This window comes from Manduca sexta, chromosome 16 (genome assembly GCF_014839805.1).
Source record: "Manduca sexta isolate Smith_Timp_Sample1 chromosome 16, JHU_Msex_v1.0, whole genome shotgun sequence".
Lineage (NCBI taxonomy): Eukaryota > Metazoa > Arthropoda > Insecta > Lepidoptera > Sphingidae > Manduca > Manduca sexta.
Window position 1 is genome coordinate 9277668 of NC_051130.1, and position 22692 is coordinate 9300359.

The 22692-nt window shown below is 35.5% G+C and overlaps 3 protein-coding genes across 4 annotated transcripts; 2 read left to right on the forward strand and 1 right to left on the reverse strand.

Moving 5' to 3' along the window:
• Nucleotides 1–148: 148 nt before the first annotated feature.
• LOC115448872 (inhibitor of Bruton tyrosine kinase) lies at nt 149–14270 on the forward strand. 2 transcript variants are annotated; one of them, XM_037439055.1, is made up of 16 exons: nt 149–397; nt 1015–1411; nt 1742–1919; nt 3701–3918; nt 6082–6279; nt 6587–6823; nt 7686–7822; nt 8451–8585; nt 9072–9369; nt 9994–10116; nt 10329–10611; nt 11554–11595; nt 11644–11737; nt 12271–12472; nt 12719–13930; nt 14059–14270. In XM_037439055.1, exons 2-16 carry the CDS (start codon nt 1247–1249, stop codon nt 14188–14190), a joined length of 3654 nt encoding a protein of 1217 aa, XP_037294952.1. In that variant the 5' UTR covers nt 149–397; nt 1015–1246; the 3' UTR covers nt 14191–14270. The 2 variants fall into 2 exon arrangements, with proteins under 2 accessions (XP_037294952.1, XP_037294950.1); XM_037439053.1 differs by having other exon boundaries at nt 11554–11737.
• LOC115448873 (tetraspanin-1) lies at nt 3996–5662 on the forward strand. Its single transcript, XM_030176458.2, has one exon. The coding sequence runs from the start codon at nt 4599–4601 to the stop codon at nt 5631–5633; it is 1035 nt and encodes a 344-aa protein (XP_030032318.2). The 5' UTR covers nt 3996–4598; the 3' UTR covers nt 5634–5662.
• Nucleotides 14271–15160: 890 nt separating the features above from the next.
• Nucleotides 15161–15698, reverse strand: LOC115448856. Its single transcript, XM_030176436.2, has one exon. The coding sequence runs from the start codon at nt 15597–15599 to the stop codon at nt 15225–15227; it is 375 nt and encodes a 124-aa protein (XP_030032296.1). The 5' UTR covers nt 15600–15698; the 3' UTR covers nt 15161–15224.
• Between the last annotated feature and the right edge of the window lie 6994 nt (nt 15699–22692).

The window sequence follows — 22692 nt, forward strand, 5'->3', positions numbered from 1 at the left end:
TCTTATCTAATTGACTGAAATATCTGTTAATGCCTCAAAGATTATAATAACCTCCTTTGAGATTTTTCGCAAATATAACATCGTCAACTTTAGTCCATTACCAAAGTTCCAGCACCAGAGAATTATATTATATATGGCACAGCACTATTAAATAAATGTCAACATTGTCAACGTCAAACAGTTGAATGTCAAGTAAAAATAGCAAGATTTTGTTTGCATTTAATTGCGAAATAATTAAAGTAATAGCTATTAAATATAATTGATATTGAGGTTAACTCCTCGTAATTAGTATAGCGATAACATTTATGATTAATTTACTTTACTATTTAACGTAAATAATGTACTGTGGAGCCGCATCTCACTTCGTTCGTCTTCAAACAGCTGTTTTGTTGTAAAGGTACAATTTTATTCTCATTTTTACATAATCAAATACTCGTGGGCGCTATAAATAGAATAATGATTATACTCTGTGAATTATAACGATGGAATTGAATATGTTTATATGGAGTGATACTGATTCCGTATCATCTAACATTCGACCTTGAAGAACTATCGGGACGCGAAAAATATTCACAAAAGCGATAATATGTCACCTAACTTTCTTATTGTATAACATTTTATTTATCTCAAATTATTTTGTGTAGTTCGCTTAAATTTTACTTGTTTATACTTAATTTCACAATATTATTAAATCCAATATGAATGTTTTTTAAGCCAAGCTTTTCTTAGGTTGCAAACTAATGTTTTAGTCCACATTAACCGTGAATTTCTTCGTCTTGCTCGCCGCCGCGCCTCCTTACGAGAGAAAAATATGTTTAGAATAACATAAAAAATTTATGCATATCTATTTTTTTTTTATTATTTAACTTTTTTATAACTGCACATAAAACACAAGAACACCGTATTTTGTGGAGTAATAATAGATATACATGTCTTACTTTCCCAGACTAGTGTACAAGATCGTATCCTGGTGTACTAGTAAAATAGTAGAAATTTATATTTTTGTTGTTTCAGACCGTACCAAAACCAACCATGAGCTGTTAAGAAGAGACGGTAGCTCCTTCGGGGGCTACACTGGAGCTTGGCTCTACATTGTACCTGTGCATATTATATATTCAGACTATTCATCCACATATCATCAGATGATATATTCTTTATACCTATTAAATTCATATTAGTATCCAATAAGAATCTATAATTTTAAATACTTCAAAGTGAACAATATCTAGTTTTCTATTCGGTAAAGATGAGTAAATATAAAGCAGAAGTGGACTGCACAATCCGATGCAAGTCTCGTGCCCATGGTCAAGTACTTACAGGTGCCATAACCAAGAGATCATTAACTGATGAAGCGCTTGCTAGCTTCATTAAAGCTACATGTGCCAATTTCATCAAGGCTTTCGATCATGAGGTAACATACTTTAATATATTTTTTACTTACATCACTGGTGACTATTTAATCTTATTATATTCCAAACAGAAAAAAAAACACATATCTATGGTTTTTCGAAAAAAATTATCTAGGTTAAAAAAAAAACACAAAAACATACTGATTTTAAATATGTATGAAAAAACATTTCGCTTAAGTTTTAGACTTTGAAACGTTGATATGATCATAGTTCAAAATATTGTAATGGGCTAATTACACCGAAATGCAGAATTAATGTTGTTTGAATTATTGTCAACATAATTTTTTTGTTATGTCCTTAATAGAGTATAGTTTTTTACTGTATAATTACAGGGGCGCACAGCGTTGCACATGGCGGCATCGCGCGGCAGAGTCGCATTGATGGAATGGCTGATACGCCACTCGTCCGACGCTTTTATAAACGCGCGAGACAGAGAATCTGGCTATACGCCACTCCATAGAAGCATATTCTATGGTCAGATACATGCTGCTGTTTCATTGATGAAAATAGGTAATATTTTTTACTGTATGGTAAAATGTAAGTGATTTGATTTTTGATTTGAAAATGTCTTTATTAATTACAATGTAAAATATACAGCGTACACAAAAAGATCTTATTCTAAATATGTATACAAATATGTGCATAAATATTACTGAGGCTAGCTAACGCCTTTTCGAACATATGTACATGAATCGTTTAAAGAAATAGTAACATGATAAAATTTTTTTTTTTTTTTTACATAAATATTAAGTAAATGTGCAGTCTTAGTGAGACTTACATTTATTTAGCAATGACTTGTACTTTACGTACAATTTTACGTTTTAAAAAATAAAACGTAGAAACAGAGAAACTAAAAATTTTGGTAATAAGAACAGAGCAATAATGATAAACTAAATAAAAAGTTAAAAAACGGGTAGATTTGAAATCAAGCGGTAAAATGTAAGTAGGGAATCTCAGATAAGATTTAGTGATATAGTTAGAATATTGTTGTTAGATTTTTTTAATGTTATAATCCTTTTCATTATAGCAAAGATTTACCAAAACGAATCGTTTAACAATATGACTTGAAGCAGATATTAATTGATTTTAAAATTAATTATTGGACTAACCTTTGTTTATAATTTGGTATCTGTATCATAATACTATGTTGTAATAATATTTGTGCGTAAACTTGATATTCTCTAGCTATAATTAGTTTCCAATATTATATACATAGACAATAAGTAATTAGTTGTAGTGTAGGTTGTTGAACTCTGAACTAATGTCATAAACGACACGAGCTACACGAACTGATAATATGTGAGCAGACATTGTATGCATTTAGACTAAGGAAGTACATAATGATGAATGTAGGTAGATAATGTAACTTTGAGTTTGAGATTATCAACACCGCAGTTTTCCCCGTGACCATGAAGGCTGCAAAGCCTTCGAAACGTCGGGAGAAAACTAAAATATAAAAACCGCGATAAAATCCGAAAAACAGTTTAATTTCATTATCTAAAAAGTGCGTAAAATAGAATTTTAGTGAAAATTTACTATAATTTTTCTAAAAAGCCTTGCCTATTTCAAGCCCAGTAGGTCGACATCATTAAACAAAACAATTCAAGTTTATTGATCTTAATTTACTTATAAATTTAAACATCATGGAAAGTTTTCCAGAAGTATTTGTTATCTTATGTATTTTTTGAGGAATTTAAATGATAGGGTAATTTTTTAAATGGCAGAAATTCAACGCTAGCATGCTACACTAAAATAACATTTCGTAAAAGTATTCAAAGATAACAAACGATAGTCGCATCAAATGCAATAAAAATAGAAATTTTGCTTTAATAATAATAACCATATTGTGCACCTACCTACTATGTATATGTTTTTGTTTATTAGCTGTGTTATGAAAGCATTTTTCTATCAAATTGGTCTGCAGAATTCTAATTACATTTTATTCTTATTTTTAGTATTTAAATAAACAAAAACATAGTATATTTATTCAGAGTTTGCTTCTGGGCTTTAACGCATTAGCGTAATGGACATTAGCTGTTTAACTGATTTTTCATTGTTGTTAATAAAAATAAGTTCAAGTGCGTCTCAAACCGCCGCTAAATTTTTTCCCTAGTCAGAATTTGTACTACCTGCATACTAAATTCAATTTAAATCCCTTCAACTGATAACATAACTGTCCCAAAAAATCTCCAGAAACCATCATGAGAATTAGAATAAAATTGTGATATTATATTTAACAAAAAGCTCACAATTCTAAAACAACAAACGCTACATAACATTTCTGATTCCAGGTGTTAGCATCGACATAGTAGACAAGGACGACTACAAAGCCTTAGACCATGCGATGCTAGACCGCCACTATATGTACAAACATGATGGCACGCAGCCCAGCGAGGTGTATGTATGGGGAAGCAACTCTAATTATACACTGGGCACTGGAACTCAGCAGCAACGCAACGCTCCTGAGCTGCTCACTTGCTTCAGTCGCACCAACACTTGTGTAAAACAGGTAATGTGTTTAATATTGCTGCTTATATGTATAGTTAAATTCATACTAATTCTAAGTAGAAGTTTTTCTGTTGTGCTTTTGAAGTTAAATCAATTTTGATGAAATTTGGTATGTAAGATTAGACAGGTAGAAAGGATATAGACAGATTTTTATCACAAAATGAATTTCATGGACAAAACTGCAAGCGAAAACTAGTTTCTAAACAAATTACGATGACTGCTAAACTCGACTATACAAGATTATAAGTAAAGTGGCTTCCATGTACAATTCTGACTCGTAAGCGATTACCTCTACACAACACAATTATAACAGCCTAATGGTTTATAAATGAGTTGAATATACAATGTGTTGAGTGTGTATTAACCTTTTGAGAATGAACTATATAAATGTGTAAGGTCTTTGAAGGCGGCAATGATAATTGGAAATAAATTGAACACAATATGTATCGAAAATATATTTTTTATTTACTCAACTGTACTAGTTACTTTGATCAAAATCTGCAACTAGAGTTTAGTAATTATAATTTAGCAAAACCTTTGTATAGCTAAACAAAACATATTATTTTTAATATCTTAAAACCTGCACTGGCAGATACCTGTTGTCATAAAATTAAAATGTCAGAAATGTCATTCAATTCGGTACAAATATTTCACGTCCTAAAATAAACGTAATTACAAAAGATGCACACAGTCGGCTTGCCTAGAACATGTCTCGGCTTCACAAACATCCTGTGTTTCATATTGGCTTTCATTGGCTTCACAATTTGCGCGTGGTGTGCTATCAACACTGATTTCTTCCGCGAAGTCAACTATACAGTCACCAAGAGTTCCCTAGTCGATACTGTAGCGAATTTCATGAGTTTGAAATTATGGTTGACTCCCGTGACGTCAGTTTTAATTCCAATAGCCTTATTGGCAATGATGACGTCATGCTGTGGCGTTCTCGGCGCCGGCTGCAAAGTGAAATGCGCTATCAAATCGTACATTTTCCTTGTATCAGTTTTATCTTCAGTTGCCTTCTGGTTGTTCTTTATATCAGGGATGTACAACATATATACAAATAATGAGAGAACTTGCAAATATTTGCAATCGTCGATACAAAGTTACTATGGTAAAGAGAATGACCTTTTCACCAACATCTGGGACTACACTATGGTGAATTACAAATGCTGCGGTGCTGTGAGTTACAGGGATTTCACTAATTCCCATTGGCAGAAATCAAATCCAGATAAAATGTTCCCAGTACAATGTTGTATCCTGGAAAATGAGACTCACCTCATTCCTGTCTCCAAAGATTGTATAAGGGATGAAAATGATATACATTCTTACAAAGAAATGGGGTGTATGTACGCATTGAGGCACTCGATCATAAACAATAAAGGAATGATAATATTCTACATAATATTTCTTGTGATAACATATTGTATATTGATTTTATTTTCGTACTGCATAATAAGAGGCGAACCGCTCCTAGGGGCTATGGCACAGAATTTCGTAAGTTTTCTACCGCAACCGAAAGAGGGCGTTACTAAACCTTCCTCTACCCTACCCTACCATTCTAACTCGTCTCTAGAAAACATGTTATATATGGAAGAACCTCCGAAGAAAATCGTGAAAGTTGTGTCAGCAGTGAACCCGTTCCAAACGTATAAATTTACGCCGAGTGCGTACGAAAGGGGTGATACGTGTCCCCATAGTGTGGGCCATACTTTGTAACATTGCAATAAATGTGTTTTGATCATGTATATTGTTTTTATTTTGTAAAATAATATTAGTAATAATTTGATAATATATTTAATTAGAAAATAAGGCTAGGTTTTTGTTCCATAATACTGAAATTTTACACAAATATATGTATTGTACAAATTTATGTTTATAATATGCAAATAAGTATAATTCACTGAGTATTGCACCGTATCTTCCAGGGCATAAAAGATTCAATATTTTGTGTGATATGTGTATATAAAAAATAAGCAAAACAATTTTGTCAGATTTACTTAGTGATTATGATGTTAATTTTATGTGTTTAAAACATTCTTAGGTCACATATGATTGCTAGGTTAACCTAGTAGTTTTGTTTATAACATAAAAAATTAAACTATGAAGTAACCTAAAACCGCTTGAAAATATTGTCAGTGTCGAAGTAATCTTAATTGTTTCGCAGGTGTGCCTGGGCAAGTTTCATAGTATCTGGGTGACATCAGGCGCCGGGGGTGACGAGGTGTGGGTGTGCGGGCAGTGCGTGCGCGCGGGCGGGCCGCACTCCACGGCGCTGCGGCCCGCGCCGCTGCGGCTGCCCGAGCCCTGCGTCTGCGCAGCTATCACGCTCACCTCCACCGTGCTGCTGCTAGAGAGCGGGGCGGTAAGGACGATTCTAATTGACGCATTTTACACCGTTACAAATATTAAACAGATCGCTATAAATGTCTTATCTGATTGATGATTTATATCTTGTCAGTCAACGCTACCTGAACCCCACACTGCTTACCTTAAGGGTTTCAATCAAGAAAGAAGAGAGATCAATTTCTTAACTCTCAGAGTCCTTGACTGAGATATTACAAAAGTAAGAAGTTTCAGCCAATAGTTCCAATACCATCCATAATCAGACCCAGTGCAAAAGCGATTCAGTAATTAGAATTTATTATTTCCTAATTACCTCTATCTTGCAGGTGGTCCAATACAACCTGAACAACGCAGACAGCATAAGCCAATCCACGACCAAGACGCCATCTTTGATCCGGCCGCCGTCGTCCAAGCCGCTCATAAAGCTGTCATCTCCACTAGGCGTACGCGCCGCGCGCTGCCACGCCGCGGTGTGGAACTCGCGCGCCATCTACACCTGGGGCACCAACCTGGGACAACTCGGACATCCGCAGGAGGATAAATTTATCCCAGCGCCGAAACGCGTAAGCAATTTATAGATCATTCACTCTCACTACTGTCTCTAATAGATTACAGTGTGCGTAAGCAACGTGCGTTCACACGCACACTACCATGGATAGAATCGGGAAAAATGCCATACCGTACAAGTGAGTAAAAAAAAATTTTGGATTTTCAATCAAAAGTTTCGTATAATAAATATCAATTTTAATTATGACGTTTTTGTCGCTACATGATTAGTCAATTGATTGTCCATAGTTATTATTAATTTTGCCGGACCAACACACAATAGGTTAAAGTTTTAGACTAAGGCCTAAACCCTCTAAATAGTAAAGAAGATCCATGCTCAGCAGTGAGTAATATTATAGTGCAGGACTGTTATTATACTGTTATTTATAGCAGTCACGCATATAAGGCTAGCAGTTATTTTTATATTTTAAGTATTAGAATCAAAGTGTTAAACTTCCAAAAAATAATGATATAATAATAATATCAGCCCTGTATTATATATACTGTTCCACTGTTGGGCACGGGCCTCCTCTACTACTGAGAGGGATTAGGCCTTAGTCCACCACGCTGGCCCGGTGCGGATTGGTAGACTTCACACGCACTTGAAAATTCCTATTGAGAATTTCTCAGGTATGCAGGTTTCCTCACGATGTTTTCCTTCACCGTTAAAGCAAGTAATAATTCACAAAGAATACACACATATTTTTTTTTGAAAAGTCAGAGGTGTGTGCCATTGGGATTTGAACCTGCGGACATTCGTCTCGGCAGTCCGTTCCACAACCAACTAGGCTATCGCCGCTTGCATAAAAAAATTCATAGAATATATGACCCTGAAGACAAAGCTAGGCTATTTAATAATGGCAACACTAATGTTTGCAGGTGGCGATACACGTGAACAACAAGGAGGAGGCCGGGCTGGAGCTGGTGGACGCGGCGGACGCGGCCACCGTCATCACCACCAGCCGCGGCGACGTGTACTTACTGCACAAGTACATCTGCAAGAAGATCGCCATCAAGTCAGTGCTTAGTGGTGCATTTATGTAGTTCATATTCATTCCTTATTTATTATTTATACATCACTAGCTTTTGCTTGCGGCTTCGTCCTAGTTAAGGAGTTTTCCGGGATATTTTTTTTCGACTTGGTATGTATCGTTATATTATGACCAAACTACACAAAATAATTATAAATTTTAGCCTATGTGTTATTCTGATATACAACCAATATTACTGTAAACTTTCATCCAAATCCGTTTAGTAGTTTTTATGTGCAAGAGGAACAAACATGCATCCATACATCCATCCTCACAAACTTAACTGTTAAAAAACCTCATTTGTAGCATTATTTATGTATTATGATTGTAACCTGTTTTGTGTGTAAAGTAAAATTTAAAAAAAGAATTCCCATTTTTGCCCATTTTTGAAAAGAATATTCGAAATATACACATCATTCAAGCAATTAGATTTTTTTTTTCTTATCATCGTGTTGTCATCAGTCAAGATTATTTGCACCCTACTCCACTTAGCGACATGTGCAGCGAGTTAACTTTGCCATGCCATTATTAAGATAAACGTCGCGTAGTACCACGATTAAAATCTTGCCATAGCATTATAGTCCTACATGACGAATTACCATGAATGTTGCAGGCAAATCAACTTGCGTCAAGTGTGCGTGGACGCTAAGGTGAGCGAGCAAGGAGCGTACTCGCGCGTCACCGTGCTGCTGCTGACCAACGTGGGCCAGCTGCTCATCTGGCAGGACACCACCAACAAACTCACCAGGTGACCAGCCTAGACCATTACCATAATTATAGTGAAAATGTTATGGAAACTCTTAGTTCTAATATACTTTAAAAATATAAATGTCTTTTGTCAAGTCGTGTAAAACAAGCGCTCAATGATAAAAAAAAACGTTCTCTGAATTTATCCGTATTTTTCATTTCACGTATATTATTTTCATTGTTTTTACTACAGAAAACTATTATAATGACATTCACCGGATTGCCTAGTCTGGACGCTATATCCGTTATACCTTTTGGACATAGTGAGACTTAACATCTCATGTCTCAGGATGGCGACCGCAGTGGAATACCAAACAATACTTTGTAATTGAAGGTGTTGGCTGTAATTTTTACTGTTTATGGGCGGTCGTATCGCTTACCATCAGGCGGAGAGCTGTGTTTTCAGATACAAATTAAATCCGGAGTTCTCTCACCAACATTGTCATCTCAGTCACGCATTTAACAATAATTATTATTGCTTCTGTAGATGTGTCTTCGGCCTTCAACACCAGACATTCATAAATCACATGCAGCTAACACACGACGCGCTCTACTGCACGACAAAATACGGCGAAGCGTTCATTGGCACCATATCGCGCAAGACCACGCCCACATCGCAGCCACAGCCAATCAGGAAAGAGAAAGACAAGGACATAAGGAGTCCGCTCGTCAAGTTCCTAGAGAAGGACGACTGTACTTCTGTCAGGATTACGAGAATCCCTAATATATATAGGGCTGTCTCTATCGCCGTTGATAATGAAGGGATTAATTTTGCTTGTTTACAGGTAACTTAAATTTTATATATTAAAAAAAAAAACAGAACTAACAAAACACACATCATGCATTTATCCCCGAAGGGGGTATGCAAAGGCGCAACCAGGGCACCCACTTTTCGCCAAGTGTGTTCCGTCCCATGATGTGGTTGGGGGCGAGCCTATCGCCATATCGGGCACAAATTCCAGACTCAGGGCTGAACAGAACAGAAAAACCGAAATATCACTTTGGCATATCTGGGATTAGGACCCAGAACTTCAGAGTGCTGCCATACCATGCCTGCAGGACAACTAAGCCACCGAGGCAATTTTTTTTCATACTTGGGAAAATTATACTGTAACCTATATTACTCAAGACTACCTATATTACTTCTTCAGTAATAGAGTGGTCAGAGCGTGGAATAAACTCCCAGAACATGTGGTTACAGCTGAAAATATAAACCAGTTTAAGAACCGACTGGACAAATACTTAGCTGCAAATGAAAACCTGTAGTAATAGCGAGATACGGGCATTATCAGTTGTTTCAACTGCCTGCCTGATGTATATAATAATAATAATATTATAGATACAAGGTAATTATTGACAATAATACATATATTTCAAATCAATTGCAATATTTTATTTACTCCTAACAGATTAAACCGAATTGCGGTCTCCGATCATTGCCAGAACTGTCGCCTTCGAGCTTGGCTAAACACATGGAATCATTGAGGGAGACTGCCACTGAAGATGATATACTGCATGACGTTGTATTCAAGGTGACATTTTATATAAAGTATGCTCTAAACGTTCCATTAATATAAATGTTTTTTTTATATTTTTTTTTGACAACCCTATGTTTAATTTTTAACTATAGTAAATTTGTTCTTCTAGTCTAGATAGCTACTCTAAACACTTGTGTATTTTTTTTATCCAGTCGGGTACAAAAATATCTCATTCCTACAATTCAATACAACCAGTTGTCTTACAGGTCGGCACAAAACATTTCTCAGCGCACATGTACATAGTAGCGTCAAGCAGTGAGCATCTCTACAAATTATATCAAGAGAAACAAAAAGTCCAAGGCGACAAACCCATAATAACTTTGGAAAATGTTCACCCAGAAGTATTTGAAAGGATTTTAAAATTCATGTACACTGGCACTTGTGATGTAGCGGAGCTCGGACCCTGCGGCTTGAAGATAAGGAAGGAAGATCTGATTGCTACCGGCAAGAAAGAGACAGAGACTGTAGAGGTCGAAATGGAGTTGATTGGTAAGTTATATATTAGTATTTATTGGTATGTGTTCATAACTCTATGAAAAACCAGTTCTTCTACCTAAGCTCTAAACTGTATAATAAAATAAATAAAATTCTCTCAATTCACAAACTTAACAAATACCAAACTAAAAACAAAGTACAGCCATGGCTTATGGAACAAACAAATGATGCTATAGAAAATCTCTTCTCCTCTCCTTAAAATTACAATATATCACACCACATACACACACACACACACATACACACACATACACACACATACACACACACACACACACACACATACAGCACAGTTTAAGAATTCCATAGCAGTTTAAATAGCTTGAAACATGTAAAATAATCCTTACCTATTAATGTTATTCATATAGATATTAATCCCAAATTGTGTCATTTACTTAAGCCAATGTTATACTTGTGGAGGAACACTGTCACCCGAAATACAGGTTAACCTAGTTTGGGTGTCAGGGGACCAAAATCTTACTATGTAAAAATATTTTTTGGGAAATAAATTATTATTATTATTATTATTATTATGTTTTAACATTATTGTTTCAGTTAAATAAACTTAACTAACCGGTAAACATTTTATGGTAGTGCAAAATCGCTGTTTTTTTTAAACTGTCCTATTAGTTTTCAAGAATATGGCAACATCTGATTTTATGGTTTGAAGTCAGTCACTTCATGCATGTTTGTTTCATGCACGTTTGTAACTAACTTCACATCAACCATAATAATTGTAACTAACACATTATTGTAAATACGAGATGCACAATGAAACGCTGTATAGAATGGACTGTTTATTTATATAAGGGCCGTTCAAGCATTTTGTTACGTAATACTTGAACGGCCCCTAATATGCAGGTAGTCTTGAAAATGTTATTTTATAAATACCTACAAACACTACATATTATGAGCTATAATATTGATTCCCCACAGAGAACCCGCTGGAGGTGTCTGCGTTCGAGGTGTACCGCGACTCGCGGCGGGCGCGCGGCGGCAGGAAGGCTCGCAGCGCCGACACGCCGCCGCGCGCCACACACTGCGACCCCGTGAAGCTCGTGCAGGCCGGCGCCAAGCGCCTGCAGGTCATGGCGCTGCATAAACTGCTGGATAAGTTTTAGTTAGTACTTTTTAATCATTTTATTCGTCCTGCTATTCCAAAGTGACCCACTTGGCATTTGAGCTGGTTATGTAGTCATTTCTCCTGACCTTCTGATCTGGGTTATAATTTCACTAAGCATTCCCCAAATGTTTACCCTTTTTTTTAAACTGCTGGCGATACATAATTTAAACTGTACCCTAGCTTAAAGAACTTTTTACTACCATGTTTTAACACGTTGATTGCGGCTCATAATAGTTGTGTTTTATGGGCGCAACATGCGTGTAGGTGGTACAGTACTGAAGTATTGAAAAATACCCATCTAAGACTATCTCACTCACTCGTGTCAAGACAGTACAGGACAACACATTCCGTACGTAGTACGCCGCTCTCGTCGCCGCAGCAATCAATGTGTTATAAAACTAATTCTTACACTCTTGGCAAAACAGACATTAGTGATATGATCTTCCCTTTTTACTCTTTTTACATTCAATCTTAAAATTCTAAAGACAAGTTCTATTCTATAACTATATCATTAAAAGAATATCCTATAGTTACAGAGATGGTAGAGTGCACCTAAAAGAAAGTGCGACCTTCACTAAGAACCCACCGATATATTGGAACCGTGAAGCGTACCCTGAGCTGGTTGACACCAACGTCTGCTCCAAGGATGGTATGCTGATATCGGCCCACAAGTGCATACTGGCCGCACGCTTGGAATACTTCAACGGGATGTTTATGCACTCTTGGACAGAGGTATATCTAACCTTTAGACTGATTTGAAGTTCTGTCACCTGGTACCAACCCCGCATCTTTTAATGCCCTCTATTATCTATTATTCTTAAAAAGAAAGTACCTATTAGGCCACAAGTGACTATCTTCAGGTCAGCCAAAAAGATTTGTAAGCTCCTTGTAAAGCAATTTTTAAGAAATGCTAAGAAAGAATTACTTCAATGTTATTATTTAAATCATAAAAATGCTGATCTAATGTATTTTTTGCAGAGCAAATTGCTGTCGAAAGTAACACTTCCAATCAACCATGGCATCCTTCTACCAGTCATTAATTTCCTATACACAGACTCGTGCCCCGAGATAGATAACTCGGACAGTATTGACTTTATATGCAACTTATTAATAGTCGCCGATCAGCTGTTCATAACCCGGCTGAGGGAAATGTGTGAAATTGCTTTAGCGAACCTAATTACGTTGAAAAACTGCGCAGAACTCTGCCAATTCGCTCATACATACAACGCGACACAGCTCAAACAATGTTGTATGGAGTTTATCTCGCTCAATCTTTGCAGTGTGCTTGAAAATAGGTGTTTAGACTTAGTAGAGGAGACTTTACTCGACGATATTACCAATTACTATTGTAAGTTCAACCCCATAATGTCATCCAGGGTTATAACTCCCTTCTATAATGCACCGAGTGATGAAAATGTACAGGAATTGGTCAAAAATTATCCTCTGGACATGAGTTATACAGATGAGGAATGTAAAAGAGATGATAGCGTAACAGAATCCGCCAAAAAGAAAAGCAGGCAATCGAAGAAAATTGAGTATACCGATAGAGAGAAAGAGAGGATGCGGTACGAATCAGTGAGTTCTGTGACGTCATTGGACTTGTCTAATGACACTGGCGACATAACGTTATCGTTGAGTAAGATATCGAAAGAAGAAAAGGGAGCGCGGGAGAAACAGGAAAAGTGGATCGAGGTGCCTTCAGCCCACCAGAAACAAGCCAAAGTGGTTCAAGCAAGATTGAGGGCTATTAGTACCGCGAAAGACATTTTGAACGAAACTCCAACTGAATCCTTTGTGAAACTCAGTAAAGGTGGTTCAACTCCAACGGAACCCACAACCTCCCGCATGTCTGTGTCCCCAAAGGAGTCTCCAATCGCTGACATGGCCAGAAGCCCGCAAGGCAATTTTGTCATCAGCCACATTGGACCAAAATTATCGCAAAAACAAAGGAAGAAGTTGGCCTTGCAAAATAGCGATCAGTCCACTAATTTAGATCAGTACATATCAAACAAGCTGGATTTGGGTAGTCCGCCGGAAAAACCTAAGAATCCATGGAAAATTTGTGAAACGCCTGTTGCTAGCAGCAGCCCTAATACTAAACCTGTTGAGTTTAATAAAATTTTGACTGATCAAAAGAAACAAAAGGAAGATTTCTCGAGAATTATGACTAAACCATTGATATTAACTCAGGTAATATTACCAATAATTACTTCAAATAAATAATATTTTTTTCTAAAAAAAATGTTGTTTGGCCTCTAAGTATAAAGGCTGATGTTCGTTTTACAAATCTATGGTATAAATATTTAATTCTATTTCAGCTGGAAGACAAAGCCATAGAGCAATTGGAGAAGTTCTACAATGCTCGAGAAATTGATGATGAATTGATAACGGTCCACCGCATAGAGCTGCAAGTGTCTTCACCACAATGGATCCACACTGCCCCAAAGTGATAATAATGTGTGCTATTTTATATATTTTACTACTGATATTATGTATCTGAAATATTTTTAATATACGAACTGACATTGTAGTGTTTTTTTCTATGATTACATATAAGTCCTTGTAGCAGTTCTTTTGTAATTTGTTACAGTAAAAGTATAGATATTGAGGTTTTACACTGAAGGTGTAAAAGTTTCACTTTACTTAATACTAAAACTTCATCATAATCTATTCAGCCAAAAAATCGTATAAACGATCCCAATCTCAATCTTTAATTCAATTCTGAGAATGAACCAATGAAAATAAATAACTTATTTGAGAGCAAGTCAAAAAAACTGTTCTGATTGGTCCATTTTAAGATAGGTCGAAAGAAGCGATTAGGATCATTTATTTATAGAAAATGGTGGTCAAAGGGTATGTTACCAGATCTCACAAATATCCAGTGTACCTAGTTTTTAGCATACGGTGAGCAAATTGAAGCGGCTGTGAACATTATATGTTTAATTTTACTACTCTTTTTTTTATTTTTTGTGAATAAAATTCTTAAGAAGGCCTATGTTCAACAGTGGATTGTGGCTATTGATGTTATTGTTGCATGTTTTATTATAAGTATCCTTAGTCCCGAGGATGGTAAAGACCAATTTTAAACAAGACAATTTTCTTTACTTAAAATAAGTATTTTTTGTATGGTTATTTGAAACAGGTATACTGTTTACAAACCAAAGATATAAATTGGTTGAAGAATTTTATAATTGGTGTGCTCATACGAAACATAAAATTCCATAACCATATTATAAGATAGTATCATAATTTAATGAATCCCATTAGATACAAAAATAATTATACAAATTTTAATTGAACCTAAAAAATCCCTTACTTAAACCTTCTTAACACTTAAATGCAACACTTGACTAAATCTTGTTATATTAGTAAAAATGGTCTTATTAATGAATAGTACTATTACATAAATAGAAAAACAAATCTCTTTTAATATTTTATTACAACTATAACAATAAACTAAATATAAATTAATTTTTCTAATCAATTACTTCTTCGGTGGAAACCTTTTCAGAAGCTCATTCATTTGTCTATGCGTCAATTTCTTCTCACCAGGCACCAAAATACCTTTTTTGCCTTGTTTTCTTAGTGTAGACATTTTTTCTGAATATGACTTATAGCAGCTTTTAAATTCAGACACCTCTTTCAAACATTCCTGTTGGTTAAATTCGCTTTTCTTGAAACAAGCGAACATTAAAGCCATTTCCTGCATACAAGCAGCTTCATTTAGCTTATCTCCCTTACCAGATACGGTTTTCTTTAATGACAGAGGCAGTAACATTTGAAAAGGCACTGGCTCTCTCTGTGGCGCTCTTGCATTGTTGTTTGATGGAGATGCACGTAAAAAAGGATACAACCTCATATTGAATAATTAATTCTGATTATTTACTGAAATAACTGATTTTTTTTAACACGATTTTGAGGTTATAATACGTTCCGTACCCAACCTTTAACAACATTAAGCATCTGTCAAACTGTCAAAAAGAATCAGAAACAGTAAATTAGTTATGCTACAAAATACTGAATAGAACTGCGTACTACTGTACCCCTACCGGGAATGTACGCATTAAATCGTATAATCAGGCGTAACCAAGTTTTAGTAAACTAATTTTATTTCTTATTAACTTTTAACACCCTTCTCCCCTTATACCTACGCAATGTACACGTTGCCGTATTTTACTTTCAAATATTTATATTCATTAAGGCGCTGTTCAAATTACCACACAAAAATTTGCTGAGTCGAAATCATTACATTAGATATAGGTAATATATATGATTACATGTAAATTCGTGTTAGGAGTACTGGTTATGATAAGTTGAGTATTATAAATATACGATTAGATATAAGAATGTTAAAATAAAATACTTATATATAAGTAGGTACTTAGATAAGTAACTACCCCTTTTTGAATTATTTTTACTTTAATGTACTTGATATACTTAATTGAAAAATCTCATAAAAAGATTTATTTGAAAATAAAGTAAGTAAGGTCAGTCGGGGAAAGTGCGCCATAAAATTTTCATAGCTGGATTCAATGCAAAATAATTTCTTTTTGTGCTGACTTAAGAATGTAATTTTATTAATTTAAGAATATTTGGTATTTTGTGATAACAACCTATAGCCATTCAAGGAAATCGGACCATAATATAATAATATTTTGCTCAAAGTAAAAATAAATGGTAGTAGCCGCACTTGCCTCCGGAAATGGGGTAAGTGCGCCTGTGTAAAAAAAAAACGCCAATATGAAACATTATAAAGAAAACACTCACTTTAGTCCATAAAGAAATAAGTTTTACACGCATTGCTCTTGGATAATTTTTAATCAATCAATATTATAACAAACTATGGCTGTCAAATCAAATTCGGGGTAAGTGCGCCATATATATGTAAATCAGGGCATGAAAACATTTTAGAATTTTTATTGATATATAATTTTTTGCTATGTTAGAGTTTTGTGTGCGGATATGTTGGAATAAAAAAATGTTAGCCCTAATATAAAATCCATTTTATTTCTAAAACTAAAAAAAAAACATACAAAAATTTAGGAATTAACAATTTTGAATGCGTTATAACTCAATTACTTAGAATTTGGCCTTGTGACATTTGATATGTTTTAGCTGCATTATATCCAGATAACGTGCCTGATCGAACAGCAACCTATTCACGTAAAGTTGCTCTAGACCAAGATATTTCAGTTTTTCTTTTGTAAAAACGAATTAACTAATACGCCCTTTTATTTAAGTCGGCTCAAAACAAAATACCTTGAGTACAAAAATTCTGCTGTTAAGTATAACATTTTAATAATAATAATTCATATTAGTAAAACTTATTCTCAAAAAAGGTTGGTTATATATGGATCAGGGGCAAGTGCGCCGTACGACTATTAACTGTGGCGCACTTGCCCTACTCGACAATTTTTAGGTACATTTTTTCGCATTGCTAAAAAATCATTTATTTGAGTATATATAAATAAAATTCAGGCAGGAAGTTTGAAATAAAAGGTTTAAACTATGTATTCACCTTACTGGTTTACAGAAATATGTTAAATATCTTGAAATATTTGATGTTATCTTTCACGGGGTCATCTCGGTTTACAGGTCTAAATGACACTTAAAATAAAAATAAATCGTATTAACCCGGCGAGCGTGTGGCGGGGTATGTCATACCCCCTATGTTAATTACTGGCGTATATTTTTTGCGCCTGACTTTCAAACTTATAGTCTCTTTGAGTAGCTGGAGTTACAGGGTTGCGGAAGGTAATAGTGGCGTAATCACAGTGCCGCGGCAACCTGCATTCGAGTTACACGCTTGCAAACTGAGTTCGGGTACGTGATACCCCGCCTCATAGCTGGTGTGACAAAAACTAAAATTGCTTTTTCTGCTATTTTAACTTATTTTCTTTGTTTAATTGTAGATTTTAATAGAAAATGGATGTTGAAAATAGAAAAAAACAACTTCGGCCCATGATAGAAGATGTACTTACTAGAACAGGGTTTCGCAAACTTTTATTTAGTGCGGACCACTAATGCCACCTTATGCGACCTTTTTTGCGACCAAAGTCTTAATGTTTGGATTGATGTTGTTCAGTTGGATTCTTAAATTTGTTTTTACTAGCAGTTTACTTCTGTATTTATTTTTTAGATATACTTACAAGAGTCCAAAACGTGCACTTTATAGTTTTTCTTTTAACTTTTATTTTACTTGCGGATCCCCATGAGAGGGGCCCACGGGCCCCCAGGGGTCCTATGTTTCGTGAAAATCAGGGCAAAGACACTAAATGGACCGATTTCATCCGTAACTTAGGCTTGGCTTTAGTTTACGAACACCTGAAGATGTGAAATGACAAAAAATATATTCCGATTTATATACGTCAGAGAATTTCTTCCCAGATCAACGAATCACTTTCATCGACTCAAAATGTTCCTGGTCTTTTTTATTAGATGTAGAGATTACCCCAACAAAAATAATCATAAGACAAAATACTCATGAACAAGCTGAGGAAAGCTATTAGTGTGGAGCATGCAACGTTTTTTGCAAAAACTGCACAGATTTTATCTCCAGTTCCTAAGATGTTCCTAAATTTTTTTGTGATTTTTTTTAGTTTATAAAGAAAATTATTTCATATTCTATCATACGATTAAGTTTTTTTTATCATAAAACTGGTTTTACTTTAGTTCCTTTTAGTTTTTAAGAGACTTTTAGTTTTTTGTGAAAGTGTTTGTTTGAAATTCAAAGTGACTTATTTCCATCGAGGTAAAAAAATAAAATTGTTAAAATGGCGCGATTGTTTTATTTCCAATGCGTTATGATGGTATTGTCTTATTATACCAAAAAATAAATATTATAATACTTCTTCAGAAACAAGTTTTATAGCCAATTTTTTTAAGGGGTATGTCATACCCTGCCTCATACTCCTTGTTACATTTTTTCACCACACGCTCGCCGGGTTAAAATGAACATAGCCATTTATGTTTTTTAGTGGAACTGTATTTCAGTTAGTAGCATAGATGTAAGATTGCGGTAATTGTATAACATCAATAGTTCTCGATTTTTTTAGGGCAGGTGCACTTACCCCGTCGGCGCACTTGCCCCACCTGACCTTATGTATATTTACATTTTGATCTTCCTTCCCTGGGTAGCTGTTGACTATGCCCACCTTGGTTGGTAACGACTACCCTCATGAGCTGTAGTCTGGCTTAAGGCCAAGAGTAGGCGACGGCATTTTGGGCGCATCATGATATTATGCCTAAGTAACACATCAATATTTTTATGTCTATATAATAACAATATCAGCCCTGTATTATATACTGTCCCACTGTTCGGCACGGACCTCCTCTACTACTGAGCGGGATTAGGCCTTAGTCCACCACGCTGGCCCATTGCGGATTGGTAGAATTCACACACCCTCGAAAATTCCTATAGAGAATTTCTCAGGTATGCAGGTTTCCTCACGATGTTTTCCTTCACCGTTAAAGCAACCCATAATTCACAAAGAATACACACATAATTTTTTAGAAAAGTCAGAGTTGTGTGCCCTTGGGATTTGAACCGGCGAACATTCGTCTCGACAGTCCGTTCCACAACCAACTAGGCTATCGCCGCTTTTTTTTATTATGTCTAGTACCTAATTATTACATTCACAGACAAGAAAGCTTCTTATATCCATGCCGAAATAAACCAGGTCAGCAGTCTGGCTTACTCGAGGCAATTGACCCCCACATAATTACAAAACATTGTACGTAGGTAAGTATACACAAAAAAAGTCACGCACTAAGTAATTATGCTAATAAACTTACCAATAAACATAAACCGAATTACGATAACATAATATTTCATTTTACTGCACTATAAATTGATTATCTATAATTTTATTAGTGAATCATATTTTCTGTTAAGCCTAATTCTACTTATTTTGTACATGTTTGTCCGTACCTACTTTTTTTTTACTACATTTACGTACATATCGGTGCTAATTACGCATTCAAACTAATAACAAGTACCTACCTGTCCTTTAAAAGTTTATAATATGTGTCTAGAATAAGCTTAGATCTCAGAATAAGACATCGTTTATTGTAGACAGGGACGGCGTAAGGTATGGGTAACGGGGTTCATTGCACATGGCCTCGTGGTCCGAGAGACTAATCACTTTAGAATAGGGCACCGAATTCATTTTTGTTTTTTACTATTATCAAATATTTACTTTATATAAATTATAACACAGAAGGAATTACTAAAATCCGATATAAAATCAACAAGTTATAAGTATTATAAATTCGGTGGAAGGGGTAATACTGAACTGAGACGCAATACCCACATTTGACGTCATCGGGAATTACGACGCGTGCAAAAGAAAGATAAAGCGATATCCCCACTACGCGCCCACTTCTACACATTACAGTATTTGTAATATGAATTACTGTCTCATTTTTTAACTAATTTTGATGCAGTTTTCGCAGGAGTGCTCCTTTTTCGTATTATTAACTATTACATATAAATAATGTACAAAATCAAGTCTAGGACGGTCCCCTATTGTAGAAGTTACCTTGAAATCATTCAAATGATATTCAACTAGAATCTTTTAAAACTGTAACCGTCATTAGTTCATTACCCCATACAACAATAGACCCACTACATATTTTTTTCTTGGCCACGTCTCTATTTGTTCTTGTTAGTAGAATACAGAGCATTGGACGTGTTTAATAAAGCTATATTGATCTACATAATCTATGTATTATCTATTGTATCAGCAATAGATAATACGTAGATAAATAATAAAGCTTTAAAGATTTACCAGTTAATCATGTAGCCATATACTCCTAAACATCAATAATTTACCAATAATATGAAGTTATGAGGGGTGATACAACCACCATTTCCTCTGACGAATTTCCTTCTGGCTGAAGGCAGGACCCTTATACACTTACCTTCATGCTTGCGAAAGTACTAGACACCCAAGCTGTATTTCTAATGATTATTAGGGTCCTATTTATAAAATTAATATGGATATCAAGAGGTAATCGACATCTACCTAGTATGAGATATACACTGAACTGTATTGTCAGCCCACCACGAATACCACTCGGTGCATGAGTCCTTGTTTGGATAAAGTGATATAGGAAATTACGGCTTAGTCCTAAGGCCTACTTATCAACACGGGGTTTAAAATCGTACTCGATAAATAGCGAACTCGCGCCCAATTTCATATTTTCCTTTTGTTTTGTTTTGCCGAGAAAGTGCCTTATGACTACGGCCCAGGCTTCGCAGGCTCAGAAGCCCTCAAACCGACGAACGCTCTCGGCGTCAACGGCAGCATAAGACCTATCTTCCACGCTGCTGTCTATCCCGGTGGTCATCACAACGTGCGAAATGTGCACAACGTATACTAAGGGCGGACGGCCTCTTGACGCCTGCCTACGAGCCCCCGACCCAATTTCATCTAACATAACAGCTAGCGAATCGGTTTGCGAAAAATGCGCGTAATTAGGCAAATAAAAACCAGTTGAGGATGCAGTTTCGATTTTAATTTTAAAATGAACGTTGTCAACACCTTATTTTTTCTTTAATGATTTTCAAAATTATTGACATATACTTAGTCTGGCCATAAATACTGTTACACTTAATTATAAAAAAATATTACATTTGAATTTCGAATCTGTCATTTTTATACGATTGTTCATTGTGTTTTCTCATTTTGGCGCCAATACATTGTAAAATATTTTGCGATATTAAAATGGTGTGGGGTGATAAAGAGAACCGAATCGCTGTGATAGCATTACACAAAGTAGGTATGGAGCCAAATGCAATTTTTAAAACTCTCCATACACTTGGTATTAGTAAAATGTTTGTGTACCGGGCTATTAATAGGTACAATGAGACCTCCTCTGTTTGTGACAGAAAAGATCTGGCCGTCCACGTAGTGTTCGTACGAAAAAGGTGGTCAAAGCAGTAAGGGAAAGAATTCGAAGAAATCCTGTCCGAAAGCAAAAGATTTTATCTCGGGAAATGAAGATAGCACCTAGAACCATGTCGCGTATTTTAAAAGATGACTTAGGACTTGCAGCCTATAAGAGACGCACTGGCCATTTCTTAACTGATAATTTAAAGAAGAATAGGGTGGTAAAATCGAAACAACTACTGAAGCGGTACGCAAAGGGAGGTCACAGAAAAATTTTGTTTACGGATGAGAAAATTTTTACAATTGAGCAACATTTTAACAAACAAAATGACCGTATTTATGCTCAAAGCTCTAAGGAAGCTTCCCAATTAGTCGACAGAGTGCAACGTGGACATTATCCGACTTCAGTGATGGTTTGGTGGGGTGTTAGCTATGAAGGAGTGACTGAGCCATATTTTTGTGAAAAAGGTATCAAAACATCGGCACAAGTGTATCAAGATACCATTCTTGAGAAGGTAGTTAAGCCCCTTAACATCACCATGTTCAATAACCAAGTATGGTCCTTCCAGCAAGACTCGGCGCCGGGTCATAAAGCTCGGTCCACGCAGTCTTGGTTGGAATCGAACGTTTCGGACTTCATCAGAGCTGAAGACTGGCCGTCGTCTAGTCCCGATCTTAATCCGCTGGATTATGATTTGTGGTCAGTTTTAGAGAGTACAGCTTGCTCTAAACGCCATGATAATTTGAGTCCCTAAAACAATCTATACGATTGGCAGTGAAGAATTTTCCCATGGAAAGAGTGCGTGCTTCTATTGATAACTGGCCTCATCGTTTAAAGGACTGTATTGCAGCCAATGGAGACCACTTCGAATAAGCTTTTTATATTTTTAATTGTTTTATATTTATGTATTAAACTGACACACTGTAAAAGTAATAAATGTTATTTGCAGTTAACAATTTTCTTTTTTCTTTATTACAATATTTATGGCAAGACTAGGTATTTTGCTTGAAATTTATGTTTGTCAATATTAGAAATTAGTTATATTTTACCACAACATG